General features: G+C 37.1%; 1 protein-coding gene across 1 annotated transcript; it reads right to left on the bottom strand.

Annotated features, from left to right (window-relative positions):
- Nucleotides 1-1,982: 1,982 nt before the first annotated feature.
- LOC145678173 (zinc finger MYM-type protein 1-like) lies at nt 1,983-4,121 on the bottom strand. The gene has a single exon (XM_081748245.1). It carries the CDS (start codon nt 4,119-4,121, stop codon nt 1,983-1,985), a length of 2,139 nt encoding a protein of 712 aa, XP_081604371.1.
- Between the last annotated feature and the right edge of the window lie 10,445 nt (nt 4,122-14,566).

Below are 14,566 nucleotides of genomic sequence, written 5' to 3'. Positions count from 1 at the left end.
TTTTGGATAATCAATTAATTCATTTTCAAGAAATAGTTTGAGCAGCAGTGGCGTATTTAGGGGGTGGCTACCGGGCTCAAGCCCCCCCCCCCCGAAATAGATAAATTTATATATAGTATATATAATAACTGTATACGTACATTCACCCAGCATATATACATCCACTCCCGAAACAAAATCCTAAATACGAGACTGTTGAGCAGTATTGGCAACTAATTATTTTCCACTTCTTAAATAGCTTGAATTCTTTGTGCTGAGTAAGGTATTGAAAATTAAGTTAAATAATTCAATAGGACACATATGGATACATGATTATGCAGTGTCAAATTCTGTATGTTTTGTATTTGTGTTGCGTTTTTCATGTGAAGTCAATTGTTGTTTTATTATTTTTCTGTAGTGTGAAGAAAATGTACATTTATAAGTAAAATACTCACAAGTTAGTCCTGGAAAGTATTCAAAGAGATACACTATGTGATCAAAAGTACCCGGACATCTGGCTGAAAATGACTTACAAGTTCGTGGAGCCCTCCATCGGTACTGCTGGAATCAGTGGCGTATCCTGAGTTTTGAGGTTGGGCATGCAATGTTCCAATACCACTACTTCTACTACCACTATATAATAATAATAATAATAATAATAATAATAATAATAATAATAATAATAATAATAATAATAATAATAATAATAATAATAATGATATATTATTATTATTATTATTATTATTATTATTATTATTATTATTATTATTATTATTATTATTATTATTATTATTATTATTATTATTATTATTATTTGTAAAACGCTCCAGCACTCCTTTATGGTGGAACATTCTACCTTGCGGCGTAGAACAAACTTTACATCTGTTTCAGTATCATGATGATGATGATTGGTGTTCTGCCCGAAGGCAAGTCTTTGACCCGAAGGTCCCATGGTGTTTTTCCATTGCCTTCCATAGGATGATGATGACGTCCTAAGGATGGGACCAACAGCTTAACGTGGGATCCGAACCACTTGTGTCTCCACCGGGAATCGAACACGGGACCCCTTGATTACAAGGCGACGAGCGTAACCACTCATTCGCGGGGGACACAATATTGAATGATGAAAAGAAATAAATTTTGTTCAAGTGCAAACAGTACACTGTTCGAGAAACGAATGTTCCACCGTCAATTTCTAACTAGTTTTCAAAATCACTTTTATGCTTTAAAATGCTTGCACTTCCTCTCCCGCTAATAAAATAACGTAGTTCATATATATTCTTACTAGGTAGGTATTGAACGATTTGAAAATACACACTATTCACTCGGAAACACAACTAAGGAATAATATAATCAATCCAAGGGTTAATATAATCCACCCAATAATCAGTCCAATGCTGTGCTGAATTTGCTTCTCCAATTTAAGCTCTTAAAAAAAAAAAAAAAAAAAAAAAAAACAGAGACAGTGGTAAACCAAATAAGTTGGCAAATGTGAATGAGGACATGAGGAAGATTGTCAGCGAGGACAATCATCCCCTTTCTCAAAGAGGGACACCTTCGAGCAGGCAGGCACATTGTGCTTTTTTTCTCTCCCTCTCTCTCTGTTTCGTTTGACAGAAGAGCAAAAAGAATGTGGATGCTCCAATCGCCCATGTAAAACTGTAATGAAGTCCCAGTCGTCATTGCATTTCCTCTTGTCCCTCTCGCCCAGAAACTTACGAAACTAATGGATACTTTCTTATATATGTTCCTCGCTACGTTCCAGCGGTTTCTCAAGCATGTATATAACTCCAAAGTTTGTTTGTTACATTGGTGTGCACATCTATAAGCGCATCCTAATAGTAATGCGGAATTAATACTTGAAAAAAAAAAATTGTTTGGGAAAAGAAGGGGGTTCAATGCTCTTTTGCGTTACTCTTGTACCCACCATTCTCTGTAAATATAGCATGTTCAAAAAGAGTAGACTATCAGAAAATAATTAGAATTATGATAATACTCACCAATTACTTGAAAAGAAAATCCACTCTTCTGGTCTTCTTGCAAAATTCCTCGGTGACTTTGTCAAAGAATGAATCTTTGCTTTTCATTTCTATTAGAAGATCTTTCTCTATAGACATCATCGCCAAAGCCGAAAGACGTTCTTGTCCTTGAGAATTTCTCTGGAATGTTTTTATGCGTTTCAAGGCCGAAAATGAACGTTCCACTGATGATGTAGTTGAAGGTATAACTCTAATTAATTCGCACAGTTTGTTAAGTTCTTGAAGGCCAGTCTGTAGACCATTTGAAACTAAGAAGTTGTAAATATCTCCCAAACTCCTTCCCACAAAATGATCAGAATTATAGACACCCTTAAGCTCGGCTTTCAATCGTACAAAATCAAAGAACTTTGCGTACATTTTCTCCAATTGCACAAACTGTTGTTCTGGAAAATCTTTTGAAAATTTTGAAAATTTAGAACAATCAAGAAGTTCCAAAAAAGACATTTCTGGGAGTGAATCAAAACGGTGCTGCAGCTGCAATATTATGGTGTCATATATTTCACAATAAAGCCTCTTGAATTCCTCCTCTACTGATAAGGGATTGGCTTGTTTTCGGCGTTTTGTCGGCGGATCATTAGATAGTAAGGTGTCGCGCCAAACTTCTTCAAAACCATTGTTGCGTTTTGATGACAGTCTCTCCTTCAGTGTCAGTATTTCTTTTGAACAATACACAATGTCTAAAGACTTGGACTGTAAGATATTAAACACTACATCGGTGAAAGTGTATATGTCTTGAAACAAATTTAGAAGAAAATTAAACTGAAAGTCATTTAACTTTGCAAGAAATCCGTCTGCCTCTTGTACTGTAATACTATCCCAATCCCCAGGAGATTCTAAGATGGCTTCTAATAGTTCCTGGAGCTGATCTTTGCAGTTAGCAATAGTTTGCACTAATCGGCTGGAAAAGTTCCATCTCGTAGCTGCAAGTCGTGGGAATCTTTTCTTAACAAATGTGTCCAACATATTAGTTCTTTTTGTTGAAGAAGAGAAAAATGCAGCAATTCCATTAATCGTAACGAAGAATATGCGAAAAGCACTAATAAAGGAAACGGATTGTGACAACACAAGATTTAGCTTATGCGCGTAACAATGTATAAAAATCGCCTCCGGAACAATTTCCCTTACCCGCCTCTGGACCCCACTTATGTCACCTGCTAACACTGCAGCCCCGTCGTAAGTTTGTGCGATCAGTTTATTTTTACACTCAAACTGTTCTAACACTTTCATAATTAGATTTGTTAATGCTGCAGCACTACGATCAGAACTAACGTCACTAAACCCTAAAAATCTTTCAACAACGTTATTGTTGTGACTGTAACGCAACACAGTAGATAACTGGGATAGATTGGTGACATCTGATGTTTCATCGATCATAATAGATACGAAACGACTTGTTTTGATTTGAGATTTAATTTCTTCAACCATAACTGCACCCACACTTTGTATTAAATCATTTTGAATTAAGGGAGATGTACCTGAGAAAACCTTAGATGTGGTCAAATGATGTTTCAATTTTGCATCAAATTCTGATAACAACTGTAGGATTTCCACGTAGTTGCCTCGGTTGTTCGATTCTTCGCTCTCGTCGTGCCCGCGAAAAGGTAATTCTTGCTTGCCTAAAAGACACGTCACATACGTTAGTCTTTTCAAAATTTCCCTACTCTGTTTTACGGTTTCATTATGTTTTCTAATATCCTCTCGCTTTTGCTTATCAAATTGTACGTCTATTCTAATTTTGCTAAAGGCCGCCAAAGTTATTAGTGCATTAACGTGAGAGTCCGATTTTTCGTGCCTTGTAATAGCAGTATGAAGGTTATTCAGGTCTGCGTAGCCCCGGTTTTTACTGTTCCATGGTGAGTTCTCGGTTCCGAACAAAACACAAGGCCAACAAAATAGTTTGCACAAATTTTCCGAACCGCAAAGCCACACAGTTTTATTATACACTTCGGGATTAAAATTACGCACACAAGTTTTGTTTTGTGACTTTAAGTTCGTTAGAGCTGGAGTGGGTCGTCCATTTCTTACTATAAGTAACTTTTCCTCCATAGGGCGAGCACTGAAAGGTTTTTCAAACAAGTTCAAAATTACGTCTTCTCTATCCATAGTAAACACTAAAAAGATACACTTCACACAAGACACAACACTAACGATAAAGTAAAACGCACGCACTATAAATATTTCATACAGCGAAACGAAATAGAGTTAAAGACCGCCCCGCACCACACATCTTTCCGAAATTTTTTCAACTATGAGTCAATGAACTTTTCCCGCTCGAACGAGGACTTCCAATAACACATTCTCTCGTCAATTTTCGCGGATTTTTCGGCCAACTTGTGCTTTCCGTAAGAGTACGCTTTGTTGCCGTAATTCAAACCTATATTTCACAGCATTGATAAAACATTTTTTTCATACACCGATACTCTCTTGCATTTAGATCCGACAACGCTGCAAAAGCAGAAGAAATTCTTTTTTCACGTCAGACATTTTTTTAATGCTTTGTTTCCAACCACTTAAGCATTTTTTTTTTCACTAAACAAATTCATACACATTTAAATCACATCTGCGCGATTCTTTATTTAACAAATAGTACATTAAGTGACTACAAAGTAAATGTATTTGAGATAATGTCAATACATATTCTCCGTACTAGCAATTTAATTCATTTAGCTCATTTCCTTCATTTAGCTAATGCAATTAAATTGAGAGAGTATTTGGTATATCTTTGATTTAGTCATTTCGTGTATATGTATAGATGGCAACTATGCTGCGTGCAACTTTCGAGTTGCATGCATTTTGGATTTCTCTCGCTTCTTTCACCCAATAAAACACAGGTTTACAGGCTAGCGGACGACAAGGATCTTCAGCGGATGCCTACACACATTGTCGAGAATACTGCAGCGCCACACGTGAACAGTTTTCTCAACTACTGACTGCCAACTACTAACGCGTACTGGCCTACGATATCAAGGGAAGTTCCGTAATTTTTCAGTCTTGGCTCCTTGAAAATTAATTAAAAATAAATAAACTAGAATAAGAACGCATGCAATGCATGCCTTGCATTCATGCAGAATACGCCGCTGGCTGGAATTCAATATGGTGTTGGCCCACCCTTAGCCTTGATGGCAGCTTCCACTCTCCAGGCATACTTTCAATCAGGTGCTGGAAGGTTTCTTGGGGAATGGCAGCACATTCTTCACGGAGTGCTGAACTGAGGAGAGGTATCGATGTAGGTCGGTGAGGCCTGGCACGAGGTCGGCGTTCCAAAACATCCCAAAGGTGTTCTATAGGATACAAGTCAGGACTCTGTGCAGGTCAGTCAATTACAGGGATGTTATGGTCGTGTAACCACTCCAATGCAATGCAATATGAACAGGTGCTCGATCGTGTTGAAAGATGCAATCGCAATCCCCGAATTGCTCTTCAACAGTGGAAAGCAAGAAGGTGCTTAAAACATCAATGTAGATCTGCGCTGTGAGAGTGTCACGCAAAACAACAAGGGGTGCAAGCCCCCTCCAAGAAAACACCACCACACCATAACACCACCACCTCCGAATTTTACTGTTGGCACTACACACGCTGACAGATGACGTTCACCAGGCATTCGCCATTCCCACACCCTGCCATCGGATCGCCACATTGTGTACCGTGATTCGTCACTCCACACAACGTTTTTACACTGTTCAATCGTCTAATGTTTACGCTCCTTACACTAAGCGAGGCGTCGTTTGTAGGAATGCGCACGGGACAAGATTTGTGGCTGTCTCGTCTCGAAAATGTACTTTAAAAGTGGTCTCGACTCGAAAAATGCACATTTCTCTATTGGAAGAGCCGTGTCTCGACTCGAATTTTGTCAGGAAAATCCTGTTTCGACTCGTATCGTGCGCATCCCTAGTCGTTTGGCATTTACCTGCGTGATGTATATCTTATGAGCAGCTGCTCGACCATGAAATCCAAGTTTTCTCACCTCACGCCTAACTGTCATAGTACTTGGAGTGGGTCCTGATGCAGTTTGGAATTCCTGTGTGATGGTCTGGATAGATGTCTGCCTATTACACTTTACGACCCTCTTCAACTGTCGGCGGTCTCTGTTAGTCAACAGACGAGGTCAGCCTGCACGCTTTTGTGCTGTACGTGTCCCTTCACGTTTAACCGCTTAAGGGTCGAATTTATTTTAGAGAAACGTCCCGTAAAGGTCGTATTTTTTTATTTCATATTTTAAATCTATCATAAATGCGTGCTAACACGATCTATTTTAAAAGTCAATAAACCAAAACAAAAGACGGTTAATTTGCTTGTTAAGATCTGCTGCCGGCACCTTTTCTTCTCACAACGAAACATTTCGCTTAAATACAGATTCGAACGGAAAAATATAGTTTCAACGTAATAACTCGGGATAATCCAGATTTACATATTACCCTTGAACGTAATAATTCGGGTAAAACCGTTAAGCGGTTAAATTTCACTATCACATCAGACACAGTGGACCTAAGCATGTTTAGGAGTGTGGAAATCTTGCGTACAGACTTCCGACAGAAGTGACACCCAATCATCCGACCACGTTCGAAGTCCGTGAATTCCGCGGAGCGCCCCATTCTGCTTTCTCACGATGTTTAATGACTACTGAGGTCGCTGATAATGAGTACCTGGCAGTAGGTGGCAGCACAATGCTCCTAATATGAAAAACGTATGTTTTGGGGGGTGTTCGGATACTTCTGATCACATAGTGTATCATAATCTTATTTCCATATATTTTCTAAATATTTTAGCAAATGATAGCACTACACACAACTTTATGGACTTTTTATTAACAATCTACGTATCTTGATTTACTTAAGAGTAACTCTACTTTCTGAATGGGAGACGACCAAGTTTAAAATCAGACTGGCAACATTGAAAACTATTTACAGAAGATAATCATAGATGGATCATCCCTTGTAAACAGTTTTCAATGTTGCCAGTAGGATTTTATAGTTGTAAAGCAATAATACTGTCGTCATATTTTATGTCCCCTGTGAGGAGCGTCGGACCGACATGGTTATGAAAACAGCAATTAGCAATCACTCGCCAATATTTCAGACTTTGTCTTCTAGATTTTAGGCCTTATGGATGTTCTGTAAGAAATAAAGGGCCTTATGCAGAGTCGTTCTAGAGTTCGATTAACATATGTTTCATGCAGTAGTCAGGCATTTAGTACGACGCTAATCATATGTCAAAACGACTCTGCATAAGGCGGAGAAAAGGAGTCAGTAAGCCTGCTGGTGGATCCAGGGAAAGGCGACCACCCACCATAGGCTGATATATATATATTTGGCATGATGTTTTTATTTTTTTTTTTATTTTTGTAATTTTATAAAGAAAGCCCTGAAACATAAATGTTCGAAACATTTGCTATATAATGAATCTTTCAGATGTAAGAGAAACGCCTTCTGTATTTTAAAGGAACACCTCCAAACGTTAAAAATGATTTAGTTGAAATAATAATCACTCTCGTGTCGAAAATGATATGAAAATATAAAATCTGAAATTTAAGACTGTTGTTTTTTTATCAATTCAAGTTGATGAAACATTAATATGTGTCTCATTCAAAAGGTAAATGAGCATACACTGTATTTTGTTAATGCGTAAAGAATATAATATAAAAGAAAGGTTTATAAGTAGGCGCTCACCATTTCTGCGAGGAATATCCGGATATCTGGTTCGATTCCAGGCCACATGAATTTGTACACAACAGGTTTTCTAGGCGCTCTCCCATTTTCTTCTACAATCTTATTCCTCCAGCTTCATAATCATTCTCTTTAATTAACCACCCGTCTCTAGCCTGAAGTATTAAACTGAAGGACGCTAAAGTAAAAATGTCATTTCTTTCTTACCGTACTTTGGAATTGATTTAATACGAAGATTACATATTGAAACTCAAAGTGTTGTCCTAATCTCTGAAGATATTTTGTGTAATGTAGTTATTAGTTTATGTATAAGCTGAATGATTGTAGCAATTCGGGACCATCAATCTCTTTTCATCAGACATTATCATACGCAGTAGCGAACGCAGAATTTCATCCTGGAGAGTTCAAGCTCGCAAATTCATATCGTTCCAGAATTTTTATAAACATTTCTTAATATTTATTTTTTTCCATATCTTTTCGAAGGAGGGGTTAAAGCCTGGTGACCCCTTGTGTACGTCACTAATCACACGCAATTTTATTTCGGTTCATTTAGTGTTCTTTTCACGTCTTACATGTACATCCCTCGTGGATATATATAGGTTTCGAAATGAGATGCCCGAGTTCGATTTACAGTGGGTGCTAATATGGGTTGAGCACCATGTTAAGCTGTTGGTCAACATCCATTATAGCCTCGAAGATGAATGGGACGCTAAACTTCAAATTAACCAATCATTTATGGCTTGGAGTACAATTACTATTAAATGGAGACCTTCTGAACGTTTGTTTTCATACAAGACCACAGACAGAAAACTTGGGAAGAGGAGGAAAAATGTCTGAAAAACAAAAATCCCTATTAGAGGAGCCTAAAAATGACTTAAACTGTTATTTTATTCAGTATTAAGAATTTCCTGTATTTACCCTCAATATACCCTTGTTTTGCTAGTTGCAGCAGTATTGTGTAGTACCAGTGACTGACTTTGGCATCTCCATTTTGAAACATCACGCTATGCCATTGGTAGTAGCAATGTTAACTTATTCTTGTGGTTGAATAAGGTAACATATTATAAACACCGAGCTGGCAGAAGGCAAGTATAGTTAAAACAGAACATTCCAGGGATACGACATTGTCTAATACAAGCAGGGATGCCCACAGTCGGGTCTTAGGGAGCAAGTTGTGCCCATGAGATTATTGGGGTGGGGGCATAAGTTTTCATTGAAAATGTCACAATCAAACTGGAGAAGGATAATTTGGAGTGCGAAAAGGTAAATTTGGTGCGCAGAATAGTAATATAAATTTAAGTTAGAACAAATCTGGCAAAAAGTGCCCCTAGCTCATCCAACTAGTAAAAAGTTATTCAACATTTTCAAACTTATTCTATTAAACATATTTTTTATTTTAAAAAACTGCAATTAGGAATGTATCGAAGCATGGGAAACTTTACAATTGGCAAAAGCGTTACTTTAAGTGCCCCAACTTTGAGGTCATTTTTCTCGTGTACTCACGGACGGAAATTAAAAAAAAAAATCATTTTGTTCAGCATCTCAAATTGATATAAAAATGGACAAACACCGTGCTCGTGAGTTTTCTCGGGGTTCTCCCGTTTCCTCCCACTTTCTTTATTCCACCATTTCATTCATTTCTCATCATCATAATCTCCTTTAGCCTAACCGGCATAGCGTGGGACGTAAAACTTGAAGATTTCATTTCATTTTCATTTACAATTAGAAATGTATTGAAGAGTTGGGTACTTTTACTATGGCATAAGCGATACATCAAAGATCCCAATTTTAAGGTCATTTTAGTCGTGAACCCATGAACAGATGAGTTTAAAACTAGTTCCATTGGATTCAGAATCCTCAAATTGGTATAAAGAGCACACTTAGAAATCTCTACAGACGTGGGCACTTTTTTAACTTAGAAATGGCATAATCGTTAGTTCTTTGGGGAAAGAGAATGGTAAATTTGGGGGGATGGTCTCACCCAGGGGTAAAAGTGGATCTGAGAAGGTAGGGGGACAGTAGGTAGTGGCATGACGTCATGCCGTCCCTGACTAAATTTAGACATTGTAATTTTTTAGAAACGCAAGGGACGCCGTACATATTTTCTGGATGTAGGGAGACGGCGTCCCGTAGCGTTCCCCCTCATTTTTATCCCTGGACCTAAATACAAGCAAATCTGAAAATATTTACTACAAATACGTATAAGAATTATGCCGCAATTAGAATAATTATAACTCAGGAATAAGCTTAAGAAAAAGGTTATATATATATATATATATATATATATATAATTCTACGTTCCGTGCCGTTGACAAAATATTCGAAAAATATACTTTTTTTACGTAACTATTTGTAACTATTTAAAAAAATGATATGTAAAAAAAATATTTCTTGAAGCAGCACGTATTATAGGCTCAACCATTATACCACCACAAAATTGACGTGATAAGAATGTAGTTATTGCGGGCCAATGAACTGATTTTCCGTTCCATGACCACGTGCGCAACGGCGTGCAACGTCAAACCCACCCTCCATGATTTCTCCATAGCTCAAAAAAAGAAAATAATAATTTCTACCTACTACATTATTTCTCTTTCCCCAATGCATAAGGAAACGTCCGATTTCTGTATTGTTTTGTTTTACTTTTCATAGAGAAAATAAAAATATCCAACAGAATGTAGCTACTGGATTACATACACAGTCGATTGTCTTTTTTTTTTTTTTTTTTTTTTGGTAATAGTTGGTATTAGGCAATAAAGTTTAATGTATATTAGGTCTAAAGGAATATTTACAATTTCCCATTAACAATACCTCAAAATCGCTGATACAGGCGAAAGACAGAATATTTTGATTGTTTCAATACGAGTCTATTCATCACACAATAAATAATAGACCTATTCGAAGAAGCCATTAATTATAGGATTTAGTGTCGTTCAAGTTAGTGATGAGTGCAAGAGTCTTGCACCAGTACCGGTTCAGTGGTAGAGCGTTCACTTCTGGTGCGTGTGTCCCTGATTCGATCCCAGCTTGTGCCGTGTAAGCTTTTTTGGTGCACTGAGAAAAAAATGTAGGTGGCGTACTTAAAATGGTAGGTTACCTGTAATTCCTGTAGTTTTTGGACAACATACAGCAGAAGTATAACTGAAAACGCATGTTTTATAATACTTTCCGTATAAGTATTCCATCTATACTTACTTTCCGTATGAAACGATATAGGCGGCCAGGATCTCTCATACAAATGGACGTATATAACATACATCTGAGGAATGTAACGTAAGTATATGCATGTGATACGCGGAAAACTGTTAGATGTCAGACATACTGCAACGGCGTGATTTAACATCTAAGGGCAGTGCGTATGTAGCATATGGATAACGTATGCTCCATACTGATTTCTGTAGTTAAGCAAGAGGATTCCGTATATTTGTACAATATAAGATTTTTCTCAGTGTGGACAAACACCGTGTGCGTGGGTTTTCTCGGGGATTTCCCGTTTCCTCACTTTCTTCATTCCACCATTTCATTCATTTCTCATCATCACCATTTCCCTTAGCCTCGGTGCATAATCATAGGACGTTAAACTAGATATTTCATTTCATTTCAAAACATATTAGTGGTGTTCTTCTTCCGAAACTAAAGAGAAGTGTGCTATTGAACATCGGTAGTTCCGTACACCATAGGTGCTGACTACATGAGAATGGCCTTGGCTCCGAGGCACAAGCATCCGTTGGTAATTTTTAATGTGTGCTCATAAAATATAGAAATAACATTATCATGACATTGACAAAAACTTAGTGCATGTGACGGCAAGTTTGATTTTATGGTCGGGTGCTAATACGTTGAATAATTGTTTATCAATATAACTTTCAGCCTCCTTAGGTACACTGAGAAAAAAACATTATCCGGGCAGCGGTATATTGTACAAATGTATGGGATCCTTATGTTTACTACAGAAATCAGTATGGAGCATACATTATCCATATTCTACATACATACTGCCCTCTTTCCAGTTTATATGTTACACCATGCCGTTGCAGGATGTCTAACATGTACGGAAGTGGAACTCTTATCAATATCAAAATATGTCATGCCATCGACCATGGCACTTTTATGCATCTGGGAAGGATTTTGACATGTACGCATCTGGGAGGTAATCCTTGGTCTTGGTCTTGCACTTGCTTATCACTATTCAAGTTGATAAGAGACCCATTTCTGTAATAGATCATGTTTTCGATCTGTTTTCAATTAAAAAACCAAAGAATATCTATACTTATGTTTAAACTAGGAATAGTCAAAATTTTCCGGAATCGGAAATTTCACTTTCCGGATTTCGGAAAATTCAGGAATTTATTGGAATTTTTAAATTCCGGGTTCTTTCGAATTCCGGATTTTTTCCGAAATCGGATTTTTTTAAATTCCGAATTTTTCCGACTTCCGTAATTTTTCCGACATCGGAATTTTTCCGAAATCCGGAATTGGCCATCCTTAGATAAACTAATATATGGATGTATGTCATCAGGTTTTCACATAGAAAGGAGTGACCTAGAACCACCAAATTTAGTACACAGATAGATCTTCACCAAATCTAATTCTGTGCTAAACCCTATTTTCTATTTTCAGCTCGGGAAGTCGGGTTTGCAGGGAGAAAATGTATGGGAAAACATATCCGCATTTCTCGTAGTTTCTGAGAACGCGTTGTGTGTATGCCATACCATTACCTATAATAATTTACTAGTGAAAGCGAAGCCGTCTAAGGCGCTTTGCCCCTCAGTACTTTAAAAAACGCCCTTGCGAATCGAGTTTCATAACTTGAGGGGACCCTCCCACACCATGGGATCTCTGGGGCTGTTATCACCGCCACTGATAATAACGTATAAAAGCTACAGTTTTTTCATGGCTAAATGGCTAATTTCTGTGCTTATTGTAAACGTAATCCCGGGTTCCATGTTGCAACGTAGTTCCGGTATATATTCAATATGTACTTACTTGATTTTGTCTTTAGGTTACGAAACTTGCAGATAATTCATCCTACGCCTCAACAAGGAAGACAGACCACTTGCTTCGGCTTCACAGCGTACGATGAATGCAGAAGCGGCAATAGTTCTCAAGTTCTTCAAGAGATGGCGCGACTTTGCACGTTTGTCCGACTAACTGGAGTTGCGAATTGTGATATTCTTTCGTAAGCAAGTTTTTTTCTTTCTTTCTTTCTGAAAAATGTAAATGAACTAGTACAGTGATGCTAATTGAAGGGAAATTTCCCTTGGCGCAGGGAAATTTTGAGTAAATTTTGGAGAAAAGGGAAAAAGAGAAATTGCTTGTAATCTCTCAATATTGCAGAGAAATTTGAACCTCTCTTCAGTCATTTATAGATTGATTGTATTTACGTATCTGATTAATCTCATTAAAATTCAGTATAAATTCAACATCCTATTTGCTCCAAACATAATCCGTTGCACATATTTCATATAAATTCTCACAAGTTATCTTGCTTTGCATTCGTTAATATTTATCAACATTACACATTGATCAACATATTCAGTTAAATTCGAAACATTACAACAATGCTTATTTAAAATCTTTTATCGAAATTAATCTTCCCATTGTTGAATTAAATGCAATGAAATAAGATGAAATATTTATCAATTAAATTATCATTCCAACTATTATAACAATTTGGTTTGGATTCGTGTTTGTGACGTGTCGTGAATGTAAATATGTATATATGGGCGAATACTGGGTCATTAGTGTATGTTTGTGTGTGTGTGTGTGTGTGTGTGTAAGTTTACAAATTTTCTGGTGACTGTGCGCACAGAATTATAAATTCTTAAGAATTCCGCATCTCTAAACTTTGATTTAGTTTGTTTTGTGCTTACGAACATTCCTCGTGTACAGCCAAAGACAGTAACAGCTAGAGTTTTCTTTGTAACTGTTCGTATTCGTTTCAGTAAATATGAGAGTGCTGTTCTTAAGTAAGTACATACCAAATATATACTTAATATTTTCTTTGTATCTTAGGTTACATTAATATTAATATCTATAATGATATCTAGGATAAAAATTAAATTTACATAATATTTATTTTATATCTTTTATAATTTATTTAGGTTGTTCGTCCTGACCGAGGTATTTATAGGGTTTTTCCTCAGTCACACCCGGCAAATGCAGAGATTGCACCTTTAACATAGGTCCTGACCTACACCTTTCCATATCTTTTCCCCTCCTCTATCGCGACAATTTAGATACCTAAACAACAAATCAAGTTCAAATTCTGCATAAGCTCAAAGGAAGGCTGTCAGGTATCTGCTTGTATGTGGGTATAAGATTAGGTTGAGGGGGTGGAAGCGAAAACGATTAAAAATACGTTTACTAAATACAGTATAAACGGTTTGGATGAAGGGAAATTTTGTCCGGAAAAGGGAAATTCTAAAGCTTGTGAAGGGAAAACGGCTCTGAAGGAATTGGCATCACTGAACTAGTATCAAACCTAGGGTTGTAACGAGGCATATATGGGAGTATATACATATACCTATCTAATATTTTATATCCTCCAGCGTACACTTATTTTAAATTTACGAAAGAACGAGCATATACGAGGGTGGTATATGCTATATCAGTGATTCGCAACCGGTGAGTCGCGGCACACTGATGTCATACAGTTCCATTAGAATTTAAAAACCATGAAAAATTGAGTGATTAGTTGCAAGTAATTTTGAGACAGTCTGTAACAGTCAACGCCTCCAGTTACAGCAATAATGCTCAGTACTATATTGAGTAACTACTTCATAGAAACTTATAGTGTAACATTATTATTATGTAAAGTATTATTAATAAAAATATCAAACAAGTGTATCACCCAGGGGTGGACCGGCCATAGTGGAGTTGTAG

The sequence above is a fragment of the Thermobia domestica genome, unplaced genomic scaffold (genome assembly GCF_964235325.1).
Source record: "Thermobia domestica unplaced genomic scaffold, izTheDome1.hap1.1 HAP1_SCAFFOLD_1972, whole genome shotgun sequence".
NCBI lineage: Eukaryota > Metazoa > Arthropoda > Insecta > Zygentoma > Lepismatidae > Thermobia > Thermobia domestica.
This window is presented reverse-complemented; position numbering and strand designations above follow the sequence as displayed.

Coding starts and splice junctions, on each gene's coding strand:
- LOC145678173 (XM_081748245.1), bottom strand. CDS start 4,121: ATGGATAGAGAAGACGTAATTTTGAACTTGTTTGAAAAACCTTTCAGT.